Here is a 17,010-nt window from a genome sequence, read left to right as displayed (position 1 = left end):
TTCTAATCTCTTTTATTCAAAGCCTTTCAGTATCGAGAGAGCTTTCTTTTTATAGGGGAGCGGGACGTATCCCTGAGGGAGTCAGCGACATGCTCTAATGATAAAAGGTCACTGTACCATTTCAAAACTGAGCAGCATGCTCTTCAGCCTGTCAATCTCCTCTCTCAGCTCCCGGATCAGACGAACGTTGGCATCCTGCACAGAATTCAGAGCACACGCACATTAACCGACCGAAAAACATTTAGCTCAGACATTACATTTTGGCATCAGATCCATAATCCGCCACTGACCTCATTAACTCTGGGTTTATTGACAATATTCCTGGCATGGGCGGCGTAGCGCAGAGTGCTGAGGGTCTCATTGTAACTGTGAGCGGAGGGTGAAACCGCTGCAGAGCAGAAACGCACAGGAGAGGACACACACATACCGCAATTAACGAAAAGATCACATGAAGTAACAATGTCACGTTAGGAAGTGACACGACAGTGACACATAAGAAAGCACAGAGGTTTGGAGGCAAAGACACATTTCAGAGACTAAGAATTGATAAAGTTTTCCTTCAACTGCTTTTAGAAAACACCGAAAGACACTTACAACAGTTTATTTGTTGAGTAACACACAAAATCACAGCTGTATTCCCTTAAAGGGGCGCTCGCGTAGACTTTACACAACACAATCAGTCACCACTTTACTATCTGGGACATCGTTTACATAAATAAACAAATCTAGGATCCAATGTCACCTCTCAGCTCATTTACACATCCCTTCTGATCATAATTTAATGTTCTTTTACAGAGTTAGCCAAGCTTAAGGAAGTGCTATATTCAATCTCTGGAATTCCACTTACTTGCAACCATAATGGTCTTTGAGTTGCCGCCCAGGCTGTCTTTCAGCAGCCAGGTTAGGACTGAGTCTCTGTAGGGGATAAAGCAGTGCCTCCTCCCTCCTCCTGCTCCTGCTCCTCCTCCTCCTCCTCCTCCAGACAGGGAGCTGCTGTGACTACCCACCGTGCTGCCATCAGCCTCTGAGGCCATGCTGTTGATGCTCTGGCAGCTGCTCGACATCTGGGAGTTCTGGGCTGTGGAAGAGCACGATACAAGAGTTGTGAGATGTGCAGAGAAAGTAAAACGGAAAGGAAAGAGGAATCAGATGAAACGCGGCAGGAAAAACTTGAATTTGTGTAGCTGCATGCAAAATTTGATTTCCAATTTAAAAACAACTTTCTTCTACTTCGTCCCTCGAACTTCAAACTGTAATAATAACATTTTTAACAGTATCGTATTTTACCGAGAGCAGAAATGACGATGCCCAACGTGACCAGTGACTTGTTGATGTTGGAGCCTTCAGTCAGTCTGTCTCTGCAGTAGTGGGGGTCGGCTCGCTCACTGTCAAAAACAAATCACAACACAACATGAAACTTCAGGTCACGTCATTTGAAATAATGAAAATTTAGATGTGGGGAAAATGTGAGAATGGAGAGGCAGTAGCTAAGAGCCACTAGGGGGCAGCTTTGTCAATGAAGTTAAAGGATGTTGACAAAAAAGAGGGAAGAAGGAAAGAAGCTGTTTCACCTCCCGGCCAAATCCACCAGGTTAATCTTGCTGACAGTTTCTGAAGGACGGTCGTTTTCCAGGATTGCCTGTGTGGGGGGGGGAATTACAAGAGCAATCAGACTGGAATCTGCTAATGATAAGTGTTTCACATTAAAATAGATACTTGCCACATTAATCGAATGTCAGAAGGCAATGAGCCATTATTGGCCCCAAAAAATGTGACAGTGAATCATTTTCAGATTATGAAATAATAAGTGTGACTGTATAGTTAGCTCATCGGGTGGTGAGGGCAATGATGACCTGTGTGTACTGGATGGTGAAGATGGCGTGGGATCTGCTGCTGGCGTCATGGTTGTGCGTTGCTGCTGTGATGCGGTTGGCAATGCCTTCCTCCAAAAGGTCCATGGCCTGTTTGCAGTCTGAGACCACATGCTGAGACAGATCTGATCAGAGAGAAGCAGAGAAAAGATTAAAAAGCATGTAAACAAAGAGCAGTGATGAAAATGATAAAATGCTGGTTATTGATGGGAGTCTGGAGAAAGGTGATAAGGTCAGAGAGGGAAGAGAAACATCTGCTAGGCACAGGTTGGACCCTTTCTAAAACTGAAATGCAAAATTATTTATCTATTTATTAAAAACAAAGACAAATTGGATTTCATAAAACACCAGTACACTACATGATTGTAGCAGATGATTAATGAAAAAACTCCCATACAGATTTAGAGTTTTATTCATAAAAGACAATCTACTGTTTGAATAGGTCAGAGACGTTGCAATACTACTTAAGTAAAAATCTAAAATGATAGATAGATAGATAGATAGATAGATAGATGGATAGATGGATAGATGGATAGATGGATAGATGGATAGATGGATGGATAGATAGATAGATAGATAGATAGATAGATGGATGGATGGATGGATGGATTGATGGAAGGATGGATGGATGGAGGGATGGTTGAACACACTGATCACTGTATCCTCCAACGTTATATGACGAGGGGGATATTAACATTACACTGGTAAATTGATTAAAATGTAGAAGTGTGTAACACTGACAATGACACAAAGACACTTGTCACGAGAGTTAAACATCCAGAGAGATAGAAATGTGAACAAGAAACAAGCATCTTCCTGTTTGAGCTGTGATACTTTCCCCCGGAGCTTTTACTAACAGATCATCTGTGACCGTGCTCTACTTCCAGGCATGAATCACATCAACTTAAGCGTCTGTTAAACACGTGCACAGGAAACCACAAAGTCTCTCGTCGCTCGAACACATGGTTACGTCTTCTTTGTTTTCATTTATCCAGTAACACAATTCTCCGAAATCATTTCAAAAACAATAATAGTGAGAGTAAAATGCTGTCAGGTGGGACGTGTGCTGCTGGAAGAGAAACTGTATAAACTGTGAGTCTTCTAAACTTGCTCCGTGTGTGTACGGTGAAGTGTTCTCCCTGGAACCGAAAGGAAATGACTTCACTTCCTCTGGTCATCTGGGATTTCTCTTGATACAGACAATGAGTGGATGTCGGGCTTCAAACAGAGAGGGGCGGGCCAATGAGAGGAAGAGAAAGAAAAAGACGGAGGGAGGGAGGAAGGGCCAATTCTGGACCCGAGGAAAAGTTTAACAAGGGAAACAAATTCCACCAGTTACCACACACCACCATGATTTATAAACTAAATACGCAGGAGTGGAGTATTACTCAAAATACTGCAGTTACACATCCAAGACCATCATTTGACAAAACGATGTGTGTTACATGTGGAGACATATGATTCACTATGAGCGGCTGGGTACAAATTGTCACTTAACTCTTCTTGGAGGTCAAAGCCTGTGAGAGCAACTAATCATGAGACCATTCTATTGAAATGGATCCAGTCCCACTGCCAAGCTGAGACATGAGATTCCTGACAGTTGGTTGAAAAGAGCATTTTTGCAAAGCACAAACCCAAATATCATATGTAATCTGAGTGAAATTATCCGGGGAGGGTAATGAGAATTTGGAGCCTCTGGACCTCGAGTTAAGTATTTAATCAGTAAGATGGACAGAAAGAGACAAATGCTCCAAAGATCAGTTGGTTTTTTAGCACAATATTTTGTGCGATTCTATGTTCAGCTGTGCAGGAATATTGAGTTTGAATTATAATTAAGTTTGTCAATTTTCTTTGCTTTGTGTTTTGTGGTGTTTATAAAACTGCTTTGTGTTCTACTTCTCCTGCAGAGGTGTTATATGCTAGCAGCTGTAGGTTCCTGATTTTTTGTGCATGTATTTGGGGAATTATCTTTTACATATTATAACATAACACAATTTCTTTACTCAAGTAGGTATAGAGGCAGCTGCCCCAACACTCACCTTGAACGTAGGGTCCTTTCTCAGGATGTTCTCGGACCCTCAGTGAGGCTTTCTTCTTCTGCTCTCCTCCTCTCAGCAAGTCCCTCACACGCTCATTGTAGATCTCCAGGAAGCTGCAGGGACAGAGGAGCAGGACAACATCCAACTATGAAGACTCTAATACAACGTAAGGACTGGATCATTTCATGTTAATTGACCTATATAGTCACACTTACATGCTAGAGTCCTCTAATGTTAATTCCTTTTAGTTAGTATTTGGAAGTATGTGCAGGGCAGGGTTATATTCTTGAAACAAAACTTGCATTATTGCTTGTGCACAAGAGGTAAAGCATCATTTCTACTCTGTCAAAGTACTTATTATTATTATTACCACTATTCAGCATGTGGAGGAAATTGGTTTTCATTATTAGGGAACTCCTCTAACAATGAAAAGAACATATGCATTGTGTCGGTCATAATTCCAAAGCATAATTGTTCCATAAGTACTCGGCTAATTTCAATTTCAATGTTACTAAGAGAGTCGCACAATGATGAAAAACGTACCTGATCTCCACTCTGCTTGAATTTTGCCCGTCAGGAAAAGTGTCTTCAGACCTAAAGAGCCCCTGCAAGGAAAGAGAGGAATAAAATGTTCTTCACAGTTTATCACATATCAGATACACGAGCAGCAGCAGTATTATCAGTGTGTTCTCTTCATTCATGCTATTATAACAGACTATCCTACCTGGCAGATGCGAGGGGTTAAGCCAATGGAATCCTGACATGGTTCAAAACAAAAACAAAACACAGAATGAGACACAGAATGGATCAGAACTTAATGCTTCTTCTTTAGAGAGTGTTTTGCTTATTCTGCAGTGCAGCAGGGTTTCAATTTGTTTCCGTGTGTAAGCGCATTGATTCCTTCGTGTTTGTGGAGATCAGTTGAGGCCCCCGAAGGTTCAATTAAATCCACTCAAATAACATGTAATCCCATCCAGTGAGTCTGGCGCTTGCCCCGGCCCTCCTCCTCACCGGTGTCCCCATCATGGTGTACGTCTTTCCAGATCCTGTTTGGCCGTAAGCAAACAGACACACATTGTATCCCTCCGACGCCCCGGACAGCACCAACACACCCAGGTCCTGGAACACCTGAGGACAAGAACACATACGTCATGAATACATGGAGAAAGACCAGCTAGGGCTACATCCACACTTCTATTCTGTAGTTTTAAAACCCATCACTGAGTTTTTACTTCACGTTTACACCTGTCATGAGATTGTTATAATTTAAAAAACGCATTAGTATGGATGTAGCCAAAGAGATGTCTATAAACAACTGGGTGCAGCTCATCACCTAGATTTCACTCCTTTTCTTTCCAAAATATTTAGATGTTAAATAATGGATTTCTTTCAAGTAAAGAATGATTTCTGCAAACACATCTGAAAGCTTGTTTTACTCAAAGAGTAAACGCACTCGTAGATTGATGAGGTGTTTACAATGTAAGCCGATGCCCTTGACGTTAACTGTTTATTGTGTTTTTACAGCAGCGTAGATTTGCATCAAGGTTTCACCATCACAATGCAGTGGCTCCAGGCCAGAGGTGGGGAACTAATGCTGCATCCTGCCGAGGTGTTTGGGCAAGGGAGCAGCGAGGTCAGCTATCGCTCTGGGTAAACACTTCTGCAGAATGTGTATGTGATAGAAACAAATGCGAGGGTAAGAAGAAATCGGTGAGGAGTGACCAGGTCAGGAAAATAAACCTTCCCTAGAAGCGCAGTGGTGATACGGGAGAGTCCAACTCAAAACAATCAACTAGGGCCTCTTGTTTTCTTTCCCTCTGTGTGTCTGACTCTGGAGATTATTAGCATGAGGCCACATCACACAATTACTTTTTGTTAATTTGTCTTTCACTGGAAATAACTCCAGGTCATTAGAGATAAGCAAAAAGAAACTCCATCAGAACCTGCTCCCGGGTGACATGTGGCCTCATCAGCATCAACTCAGTCCAAACGCAACACTTGCCTTGAGGGGGGGGGGCAGCAACCTGATCCAGACCAGACCTGAGACACAGCACATTCCCCCACAGAACCATAACACACCCTGGGATCAGTGAGGGGGTCTCCTCCCCTGGCCCCCGGGATCAAGTCTGGACTACAGAGTCTGGCTTGTGAGTGTACTTAGAAGGGAGGAGGCTCTAAGATCTACAAAGATCTCCCAGGATCAAACACGGGAATACTGTCAACATGCCTCCCATGTACGTATGTGTGTGTGTGTGTGTGTGTGTGTGTGTGTGTGTGTGTGTGTGTGTGTGTGTGTGTGTGTGTGTGTGTGTGTGTGTGTGTGTGTGTGTGTGTGTGTGTGTGTGTGTGTGTGTGTGTGTGTGTGTGTGTGTGTGTGTGTGTGTGTGTGTGTGTGTGTGTGTATCACCATCAGGAGAAGCATGGACCTGGAGCTGAGCCTGTGTGTACTCTAGGCTTACAAAACGGTGGGAATAGGTTTAGGTTGGATGTGGTTGAAAGCTGTTGTGAAAAGCCCGGGCCTTGTGAAAGCTGCACTGGTCATCTGGTTGTTCTTAAGACGTGTAAATCTCTGTTAATATTCGACAGACTTGCGTTTTTCCAACACTGACACAGAGTCCAACGCCAGTGTAGGGCTACGACCTCACAACTAGAATTATTGATTAATCAGTTGTTTTCCAAATAATTTATTGGTTTTTAAGTCTACCAATTATCGAAAAATGCTATAAAAGGGACAATACAATTTCATACAAATGTTTAAATGTTTTGAATAAAATGTATACATTTGTCATTTAAATCATGCATCAAGCCAAAACGTCAAACATTCCTTATAGACCCAGATTCTCAGATGTGAGAATTTGCCTTCTTTTATCTTCATTACATCATTACAATTTTTATATAATTTAAATTTTCTGCTCAGTTTACATAAAGATAAATATTTATCAAAAAAGAGAGCTAATACAGATTCATAAATCCAGAAAGAAAACAAACAGCTGTGGCCTCGAACCCGACAGACAGTATTTCTCATTCTACAGTATTTCTCTGGAGCCTAACCAACCGTGTGCAGACAACAGACACGTGCAACTAGTAAAAGTTCTGCCCCCAACGGCTGTCTCACTCAATGACCCTATAAATCACCAGCAGGCGCCGTGGTACAAACCCTCATCATTCAAATGCATAGGAATCTAGTTTAACTTCTAATTTAAACTTTTCAAATAACCCCAAAAGATAAGGATACTTTCTAAATGAAGCTGTATATAACAATATATAGTAAACCAGTATATTTAAGTCTAGATACAGAAAAACGAATTACAAAGCAGAAACTACTCTTTTCTTTCATGCAAAGACATGGGTTGAGAATGAGTGGATTTCATTTACATGTTGCTCAACAAACAATCACAAAGTGTGCGGTCCACTGGAGCTCGGACCACCAAGTGCTGCCCCCTGCCTCTCGGCTGAATGGAGGCTTAAACACGGAGACACAAAGCAGCGCCGCCCCAGTCTTGTCCTCATCCCACTATTCAAAAAAACTGACAGAGACATCCTCTCCTCCCTCAAGCACGGAGAATCAACACGCCTCTTGTTAAAGTTGACCCTCTTACATTCACACTATGGGGCCTATGGCGGGACTGAGGGAGTCGACAGGCTTCGCACAAAGAGCAGGAACTTCACTCCGGCTATCTGATCCTTCTTTGAACCTGATTATCTCGTTATTTCTATACACTAATCCAGTTGTTTCCATTGTTTCTACTGGGTTTAGAATGTTTTTGTTTAAATGAAAGTCTGCGAAATACCTCAGTGACCTGCAAACAAAAACAAAACAAGGAGCATAAACTTATTTCAACCTCTTGCGATAATTATAATTAATATGTGTATGAGTTTGTCTAGACGGTCAACATTCAAACTAACCCGTTTGTCATCACTGTCAGATCAAATTAACTCAGAGGATCGTAATTTGTGCCATTGTTCTCTGGATGCCTAAATGAACACAATGACCCCTCTGTCACTTTCACAGCTTACAGCATCCTGCAACACCGGGGGGTATTTGGGGTGTAAACAAAGCAGGTGAGGCAAGAGACGGGTCCGGAGTGGAAATGTACTCCAGAAATCAAGTTGGAGGAAAACAGCCTGGAGATAAAGTGACAGGGCAAGAGCCACAGCAGGCGTGTAGGCAGGTCGGTCACCTCCAGATACACAGGGGACAGACTAAACACCTCCATTAGCAAGAAGCCAGTTGTCATCAACGGGCTGTTGCATGTGTGTGTGTGTTTGTGTGTGTGTTTGTGTGTGTGTGTCTGACCAGCTAAGCGACTGAGAGGAAGCAGCATCCACAACAAGTACGGAAGCTTCGGAGTTTGCTTCCTCCTCTGAGGGGAAAAATGTACAAACAATCGAACAATGAAAGTATAGTTATAGCAAAATATAGTTTTCATTCTTGTGCAGGAAATGCAGCTCAGCTTGATCGAGTCAACACAGAGTAAGGAAGGAAGAATAAAACAAGGGTTCGGGTTGAGCGGGGGGGGGGGGGCTGAGTGTCTAATTCGGTCTAGTTTTCCAGTTTCAAACCCTGTTGTTGACTTTTTGCACAGTTCAGCCATGATAACCCATATTTTGTTCCATGTCTACAAGATCAAGTTTCTAATAAAGTAGAAAAACTGGGGGAGCAGCCCTCAGAGAAAACAGGTGTGAGTTAAAACGCTACGAAATACAACTGGATCCTGGATTTCTCTGGTCTTTCACATATGAAGAACGCAGCTGTGAGCAATGTAATATCAGGAGATAAAGCAGATAAGACTGAAGACAGCTATAAATACTGCCACATGATATGTATGACGTCCACAAAGTGACAACATACAGAGAGATTGTGCAAAAAAGCCAACTCTCTCAGCTGGAATGTCAAATGTGCAGCGAGCTAAGTTGAACCAGAGCTCCCAGAAGAAAACTCCCCTGAAGGAACCAGCTGGGTTTCATGCAAGAGATCCGGACGATGATAAACACTACGTTCCCTGTTTGTTTTGAAACAAGGGAAATGGTCACTTTCTAAAGAGGGAGTCTGGTTTGTGGCCTTGTAACTTTGGAAAAAACTTGGAGGAAGGCGGTGAAGTGGGGGGGAAATGTTGAAAAGATGGTGGCGATGGTTTAAAGAGAAAGACATCAGGATAGGGACCGGCTGACAGGAGAGAAAAATGAAATGCTGTAATGTCTCTGTAATGAGTTCAGTCCTGTAATCACCGCCTGTGGAAAACACAGAATGCTCTCCTGGGTTTATGTGGCCTGCTCCATGCTGAACTCCGGAAAAGTATTTATGTGAGTGTGTGTGAATGTGTGTTAACTGTTGTCATGGGGGATGGCAGACGACCAAGTGAAGCCCTTTGCCACATTTAAAAACTCCAGCTTCTCTTTGCTTCTGCCAGGTTTGACGCAACCGAGAGGACCGCGATGAATTTTCCCCTCAGCGACTGCTCGTACTGGGAGGGTGTCTCCCAGCGTACTGGGAGGGTGTCTCTACACGCAGAGCAAACACACACGACTGCACGTGGTCTAACTAGAGCAAAAGGAGATGCAACTTTGTTTCCCACATGGGGTCAGTCAAATGAAGAACATTACGAAGTTCTCTCCGCCCTGCAGGAGTGGACAGCTGCAGGAGAAGAGAGCCTCACTTGGTTCCTGTCTCACGCTTTCCAACTGGATCACAAAAACACACCAGCTGGACCTGGAGCTATAACTAATTACTTCAGTTTAGACACGGGGAAATAGAAATGTCCTGAGAGATCCCAGTCCCCGACTTCCTGCGAGGATTCTGATTTGGAGAAACTGGGTTAAATGTGCCGAGGACCACAGGGAGGACGAGGACAGGGAGACAGAAGACAGAGAGAGAGGAAGCTGTTTAACTGGAGTTCAACAACGCTCTTGTTTGTCACACTTGGACAGAATTTGTAGGTCAAATTAGCATGGGAGGGCGGAGAGGCTGCAAGGGAGGGAGGAGGGAGAGATATGAAGGCCAAACAGACAGGCTGCTCTTCATTACTCGGGCCTCCCCACGCATGGGAATGAAGAACAGTGGGAAAAAAGAGGAGCAGGAGACAAGGGAAGCAAAACATTTTAAGGCAAAGGTCACTGGGGCTGTTCAACCCACTTTCCACCAGCATACGCTCTTACTGGGACGGAGGCCGGGGCAAAGGCTAGACTTAAAAACAAATAAACAGAACCATATCTGGAGAGGGTTGTGGAGTTGCAGCTCCTCCCCCATTCCTCATTAAAGAGGCCAGAGCACAACACTGTGGAGCAGAGCTGCAAAACACATCTCCAGCCTTCACACTGATAGGAGCTGTGTGACACCCATAGGGCTCAGTGGTACAGTATTGATTTCTTACCAGGTGGATAAAGTGGTGCAATATTACTAGAGTTGGACATGAATTCAAATATAAGACTGAGATACCTTCATCAAGCCTAACGCCCGATCTCACCATGTTTGATAAAGTGAAAATAGATTCCTGGATCTGCCCGTTTATCTGGATCCATCCCAAACATAAGGGTTTCTTCCCTGGGTCATGCCCCACCCCTCCACAAAATTGTAGGTAAATAGGTTCAGCTGTTTTGGGGAAATCCTGCTGACAGACACATAAACAGATAACCTGCTTGGCAGAGATAAACATGTGACTCTGATTGTGAGTGTTCTTGCCATGTGGTTCTATTTTCCTTGTCACACGAGGGAGAAACCTGGCGAGCAGGTTCAACGCCGAGGCTGCAAAGAATGCGTTCGGAACTTTTGTTTTACGTTGAAAAATCAAAATACCGCGTCCAGACGTGCCTGAAGGGGAAACACGCTGCAGCTGATTGGTGCTTGTGATTTGTTGTTTGAACAGCTGTGAGGGGAAAGACAAACAAGATGTTTGAGAAATCCTTGAAGCATTTACTCAAACATCTGATTTCAGTTTCACTCGGCCCTCGGTCGAACCCTCTGCTGATATCCTCAAAATGTGTTTCACATTCTATTTGTGAGGCCGATTAATCAATCATAGAAAATGTCAGTTGCCGCCATAGCAAGGTGTTTAAATTAACAAATAGTACAATTATTTTCTGTATTCTACACCTTAAAAATAGTTCCACTCTTTCTTGTCACATCTCCTTTAATTCTCGGCCTTGCTGTTAAAAAGCTCTAAGTCTATTCATAGATCACGTGAGCTTCTCCTGTATCCATATGGTCTAGATCTAATTTTTCTTCATTGACAGCTTATGGTTTATTTGCTGTCTTACTTGTAGTTAAATCAAACTCTCGTTCCAGCCATGTGCTGACGGGGGGGACGGGGGGATAGGGGGGGGGGGGGGGGGGTAAACGCTCACGTGTTTAAAGGATTCCTCAAGTCCAGAGAGAAACGATTCATCCCCCCCCCTCCCCCCGGCCTGCAGCACTACTGACACACAGACCTAGAAACACCGCGAGCAAAATCCAACCACGCACGGCACTGACCAAGGCACGAGGAGATAGAAGAAGAGGAGGAGAAAGAGGAGAGGGAGGAGGAAGAGGAGGAGGAGGGGGGGAAACCCTTAGCAAGCTGACTCCATTTGGCCATAAAAACTGCATTGTGCTCTGAGACAGATCCTTAGCGGTGACGTCTTAGCACTGAAATTTAACTGCAAAAAAATGACTTAGTGAGGCAGATGTGCGTTTGGCAGGCGAGGGCTGGGGGCTGCAGAGGCACAGAGGACCCCCAGCTCATTCCCCCCCCCCCCCGCCCCGCTCCCTCTCCACCCAAGGAATTTGCAATCCCACTTTCTCTAATCACTTTCTCTTGACTCTCCGTGCCTTTTTGCTTTCCACTCCCATGTTTCGTACCGTCAGAAGCAATAAACAAGCCGAGGGGTTTGTGTCAATAAATAGTGGGGAAAGCTATTTATTAGCTCAATATCTAGGCCTGATACAAAAGGCAGCGTTTAGACAAATAGTCACAGTTCTCTGGTGCGTTGACTTAACAGCTGGTTCCCATTACGGATTATGGTTTTCTTCCCAAAAATTCCTTCCTCTCCTCACCTGTTTTAGTCTTTTTCTTTCCTCTCTACTTAACTTGTTTCTTTTTCACCCAAATAACAACTTAATTACTAAACCTCCCACCATGTAAGACAAAGTTTGTTCTAGTCAGGGAGTCCTCAGCAGCAACTGACGCATGGACATGTACAGTCGACAGTGCAGAGGAGGAGTGGGGAGTGTGGGGGGGGTACTGGGAGGCCAGTCTCTCGGGGGGTGCTGGGTGTGGTTGGATGGTGCTGGAGTGGAGAGACCCTTGTCTCAGTCTCATGGAAACTAGAGTAAGATGAATTCAAAACAAGTCCCTTAGGGGTGAAGTGATTGCCTCCAAGTGAAAGTAGGTGACACAACAGAACATTGCTGCTGAATCTTGGTTGTAGATATAAAACAAAAGTACTCAACCGAGTGCTCACACAGGCTCTTTGCTGCTCTGGAATCTTTAAATGGGTAGAGGGGCTCTTAAGTTACGAGTCCACCTGCCACCACATGCTCCATTAATCTGGATTTCTGCATCGCAACACAAACACCTCCAGTCTTTCCCCCTCCGTCATACGCTCACTGTCTCTTCAGACGCACTATTTAAATAACCGCCCCGTGCTTTATTCAAATATTTTCAACCGTGATGCGATTAGTGACGCGATCATAAACCAGTTTTTTCCTTCAAGAGACAATGCTTCTGATTCTCATGCTGGTAAAAGGGGTCAGATTTAAATCCCGCAGCTCGGCCCTTTACTGCCGTCAGTCCGCCCGCCCACGGGTCAACAGAGGAATGTCTTGTCTCGACCAGGCCACTGTGACTGGACACAATTCTGCTGAGGATGGAGGCAGCCAAACCAAGAGTCAGAGAAATGGGGGAAAAGAAGAGAGGAAGAGGCTGTGTTATCTGCTGCTCAGTGCTCTGCGTAGGCCGCCATCACAGCCCTGTCTTTCTTAAACACACACAAAGGCAGCTCTGACAAGAAGACAGTCAGGCAGTGAGGCAGCGGTAGAGGCGGGACCCTGAGGACCGACTTGAGCTGTTCGGCTGAACAATGAAAACTATATGGAAATGCATTAATAACAAGACACGTGTATGTGTATGTGTTTCGGAGACTTCCACTGGATCTGGAGCCGTCTCACGTTCCGAGGACGCCCTCCAATCAAAGCAACACAAAGATATCTGGTTGCCCAATCACAGCTGCGACATGTAAAGCAAGCAGACTCAACCCAGGCCATGTCTGAGGCAGAGGGACTTCTGGGTAACAGATGGAGCTGATATGGATATCCCCGTCTCCGAGTGGCCACCAGTGCTACACACATTCAACACAACACTTCCGTCAGTGTTTCCTCTGGGCTCTGGGTTGGTACAGTGATGCTGTCTGTGGCAAAAGCTTGATCAGCACACATCGACCCACACAGGATAACGTGGCACAAAAACAAATCTGTAGGAAGCGGAAGCGCTGCACAAATACGTTGAACTATTTCTCACCTCCTGCATTAAAACAGACATATTCCAGTATTCAAGACAAGATCAGGAAATGTTTGTATAATAACAAATATGTTGATTGTAGGTGTTGGTTCTCCTTTCGGAATGTGCTGTCCTGTATGTAGGAGAAGTTTGAGTCATGATAGCAACATGATAGAAAGTTCAGCTCAAAGCTTGAACACTGGATTTAAACTCAGATGCTAAAACATATTGAAGAGAGACATTTGAGTTGTTATTTTGGACTCCTGCGTGCCCCATGGTGTGGGTATAAGAGTGTAGGAAAGCCTTAATTAGAATGACATCTCATTGAGGGAAAGGTCAAGAAGAGGGCTTTGTAGTTCATGTTAACACAGCCAGTTAGGAAGCTCGGTCCTTACCTCCTCCTGCGAGGCATAGTGAGGGTCTGCAGGGTCCACCGACCAGTAGCAGTAGTCAAAACCAAACTCCAGAAGCTTCTCCCTGGAATCCACAGCTCCGTCTGCACGTCCGTCCAGCTTCAGGCAGGGAAACAGAAGATTAAAACACACATTTTTTAATTTTGTACTTATTCATTAGACCTTCAATAAAGTAACTAATGCTTATCATCACACAGTAGCAATATCAGTGAATTTGTTTTAACAGCAAACACACACAACAACCTGTCACACACTTTTATGTGGATGAATGTGTTTGTGCATTTAATATCATGAAAAGTGAAGTTGAAAACTAAAAGGCCAGGTATTACAGTTTTTGTTTATGGGACTGCTGGGGTGTGGAATTGCAAGCCAGCCGTTTCCATTCATTAAGAATGCTTTCCCTCCTCCTGCAGCCTGTGATTCGCCTCGGTGCTTTAACACTAAACACCTTTCTGCTTACTGTGAGTGAATCCTCCGCTGAGGAACAACAACACAGCAGGATGAGGACCTCTCCAGACACCACAGCTACAATGGAAAACCGTCAAGCGTCTAAGCATTTCTTCTAAATCACTGCGTTCAACCTGGACAACCATTTCAGTTTAGTGATGTTCTGTGAATTCATTGAAGGTTTTTAATCTCTTAATTTCCTCTAAACACATGTATTTTCTTGAATCTCTATCTTCTGAGGAGAAAGGGACACCTGCAGCTGATCTGTACAGGATCTCTACAACTGATGATTGGATATTGACTGATTATAACACTTACATATATATATATATATATAGTTAAAAATAGATGTTGCTGCTCTCATGGCAAAGCCAGAATAAACAAATAAGCTTAATTTAAGCCTAAAGAGCCACTTCTTTTTAAATTATGATTTTGAATGAGAACAGGCCACATCGTTTGATTATGTTTTATATGTTTACCATCAAATTAGAGCTGAAACCATTTGTCGGTTAATGGATAAATAGAAAATACATTTTTATAATTGAGTAATCAACCTTTAAGCTCAAATACTAAAACATTGTCTGTTTCTAGCTCCTTAAATGTGAGGATTTTCTGATTTTAGTCAGGAAATGTGAAACTCATTTTTCTGTCAACAAAACAATTAACTAAACATTAGGCGGTGAGGTCAGGATCAGATGCACAAACTGCAACGTTGGACTTCCAGCTGTAGTCGTATTTCAAACTAAACTAGATCAATGATCAAATTAATGACTTTATCAAATCATCATTCCTCACTTTGCAGCATTGGGCAACACTAAGCTCTGGGTATCAATTTGCACAGGGCAATGTCCTCCCATAAAAGAGTTTCAGTTTAACCCCTCAGCACTTGAAATCCAACAATGGCCTCGTGGTGTGAGGGATTAGCAAAGAGCAACAGCGGCCACAGGAAGAATCTCCAGGAACAACAAAGCTCCCACCACCGACTAATGGTGTTAGGGAGAACTAAGTTATCTATTTAAGAAAGTTTCCTTTTATCTTGTTCTTGTTTCAAAAGTTTTAATTTAGTTCTGGGCCTTTATAGTTTGTATTACTTGCTGTTTTTGAACGTTATATTTATTATCCAGTAAAAATCCAGGCTGTTTTCTGTCTCGGTTCCCAAACTGTCCCACTTTCCATAAATAAATTATTCCCATGAGCCCCAGCAAGAGCCTCGGAGTCTTGATCCCTTTCCACGGCAGAGGGAAGCCATATGTGGTTTGTCTCTGTCACATCATTTTTAACCGGTTCACCAATCCCCCGCCAAACCCCCCCCCCCCCCCCCCCAAACCCAACTTCTCTCCATTCTTCTGCCTTTTAAAATCGAACCAAAGTAAAGTAAACAAAGTACCACATACACATGTGGCACGGAAGGACACAAACGTGGGTTGAGAAATTAGTTTCAAGCTGAACTTGAACTGAAACTTTTATCTTTTTGTGGTTTTCGGATCACTTGTAAACATCTGATGTGGGCGTTTGTGATATGATCTTTAACAGGGCTACAACGAGCTATCTACAAACTCTACCCTGCTTTTATCTTAGCTATTAACCAAAGCAAACATTCACATCAAAAACAGTGTGTAACATGTGCCAAACTGGAATTGTAGGGAGAGAACCACACTGTCTGCCCAGCCGTCTGACACAGCAGGTTGGTAACTTGGTGAAAGTATCATCTTACCAGACTTACACACAATAACAAAATGATTATTTCCAAATGTGCAAAAACCTCCTTGAAACCTACACTAATTCCTCAAACTAAAATCAAACCCCAAAATTAGCACTTTCAGTCAGAAAGAATAAACATAGAAAACTCTTGCCCGTTTTCACAAGTGTCCAGGCTTCATGTGTTTGACCCAACATGTGTGTGTGTGTGTGTGTGTGTGTGTATTTGTGAGCTCGATCAATAATAAACAGCACTGTCATCAAGCAGGAAACGGCTGATCAAAAAGCTGTAAACATCCTGTAGCTGTGATGTCCTCCCTCTGCACGCAAGTCCCAATTCACCCAGTCCGGCAAAAAACACTCCCCAACACATGACTCATTAGGAGTTATGTAGGATGCCTGTGTACAGAAGTACTCACCTTCCCATTTTGGATCCTCACAGATTTATCCTCCACCTGAACTGCAAGCTTTCCTCCATCCGCACCTTCCCTGTGAACGACAGAACAACCCATTTTTACCCCAGTCGACTTCAGTCAGTGGGAAACAATAGTGGAGAAGAGGAGATCTAATGGAAACAATCAGCATTGATCAGTGTCTCCCACTTCAAATGCAAACCAGACAGGAGATTTAACAATGGCTTCCCTTTGGGCTCAGATTCTCCCCCTCTACACGCAGATTCAAATTGGTTTAAAAAAACCTCTGTTGCTGCTGTTGATATAATCGGGAGCATGTCCTGATGCATTTATGCTAGTTCCACTTGACCGGAGGCCGTCACGTGACACTTACAACAATGATTCTTTGTGTGCTCGTGCATGGGATCCATGAAATTGTCACTTAGGAGTTGAACAGTCTCAGATTCAAATGAAAACAGACCCTCACGCTGCAGAGGAGATCATCTGATGAGACAGCCTGTGCCAGCTCCACAGAATCCACAGAGTGCACGAGTGTTATGTGTGTGTGTGTGGGACTGGGACCAGCGTGCCTCTTTGTATATGTGTGTGTGTGTGTGTGTGTGTGTGTGTGTGTGTGTGTGAGTAAAACAAGGTCAGTTGTCGGCTGTGTGTGCTTCAAC

General features: G+C 43.7%; 1 protein-coding gene across 2 annotated transcripts in view; it reads right to left on the bottom strand.

The window, feature by feature from the left end:
- stard9 (StAR-related lipid transfer (START) domain containing 9) overlaps positions 1 to 17,010 on the bottom strand; it is a 38,265-nt gene that overhangs the window by 18,580 nt on the left and 2,675 nt on the right. For both annotated transcript variants that reach the window (XM_053433926.1, XM_053433927.1), the window contains exons 2-13: positions 16,358 to 16,427; positions 13,776 to 13,892; positions 4,922 to 5,038; positions 4,635 to 4,667; positions 4,454 to 4,515; positions 3,911 to 4,023; positions 1,854 to 1,996; positions 1,572 to 1,639; positions 1,288 to 1,385; positions 848 to 1,078; positions 291 to 388; positions 118 to 195 (exon numbers count right to left, since the gene is read on the bottom strand). In XM_053433926.1, the coding sequence (XP_053289901.1) occupies positions 118 to 195; positions 291 to 388; positions 848 to 1,078; positions 1,288 to 1,385; positions 1,572 to 1,639; positions 1,854 to 1,996; positions 3,911 to 4,023; positions 4,454 to 4,515; positions 4,635 to 4,667; positions 4,922 to 5,038; positions 13,776 to 13,892; positions 16,358 to 16,427 (1,228 nt within the window). The remainder of the gene's footprint in view (positions 1 to 117; positions 196 to 290; positions 389 to 847; positions 1,079 to 1,287; positions 1,386 to 1,571; positions 1,640 to 1,853; positions 1,997 to 3,910; positions 4,024 to 4,453; positions 4,516 to 4,634; positions 4,668 to 4,921; positions 5,039 to 13,775; positions 13,893 to 16,357; positions 16,428 to 17,010) is intronic.

This window comes from Pleuronectes platessa, chromosome 11 (assembly GCF_947347685.1).
Source record: "Pleuronectes platessa chromosome 11, fPlePla1.1, whole genome shotgun sequence".
NCBI classification, from domain to species: domain Eukaryota; kingdom Metazoa; phylum Chordata; class Actinopteri; order Pleuronectiformes; family Pleuronectidae; genus Pleuronectes; species Pleuronectes platessa.
This window is presented reverse-complemented; position numbering and strand designations above follow the sequence as displayed.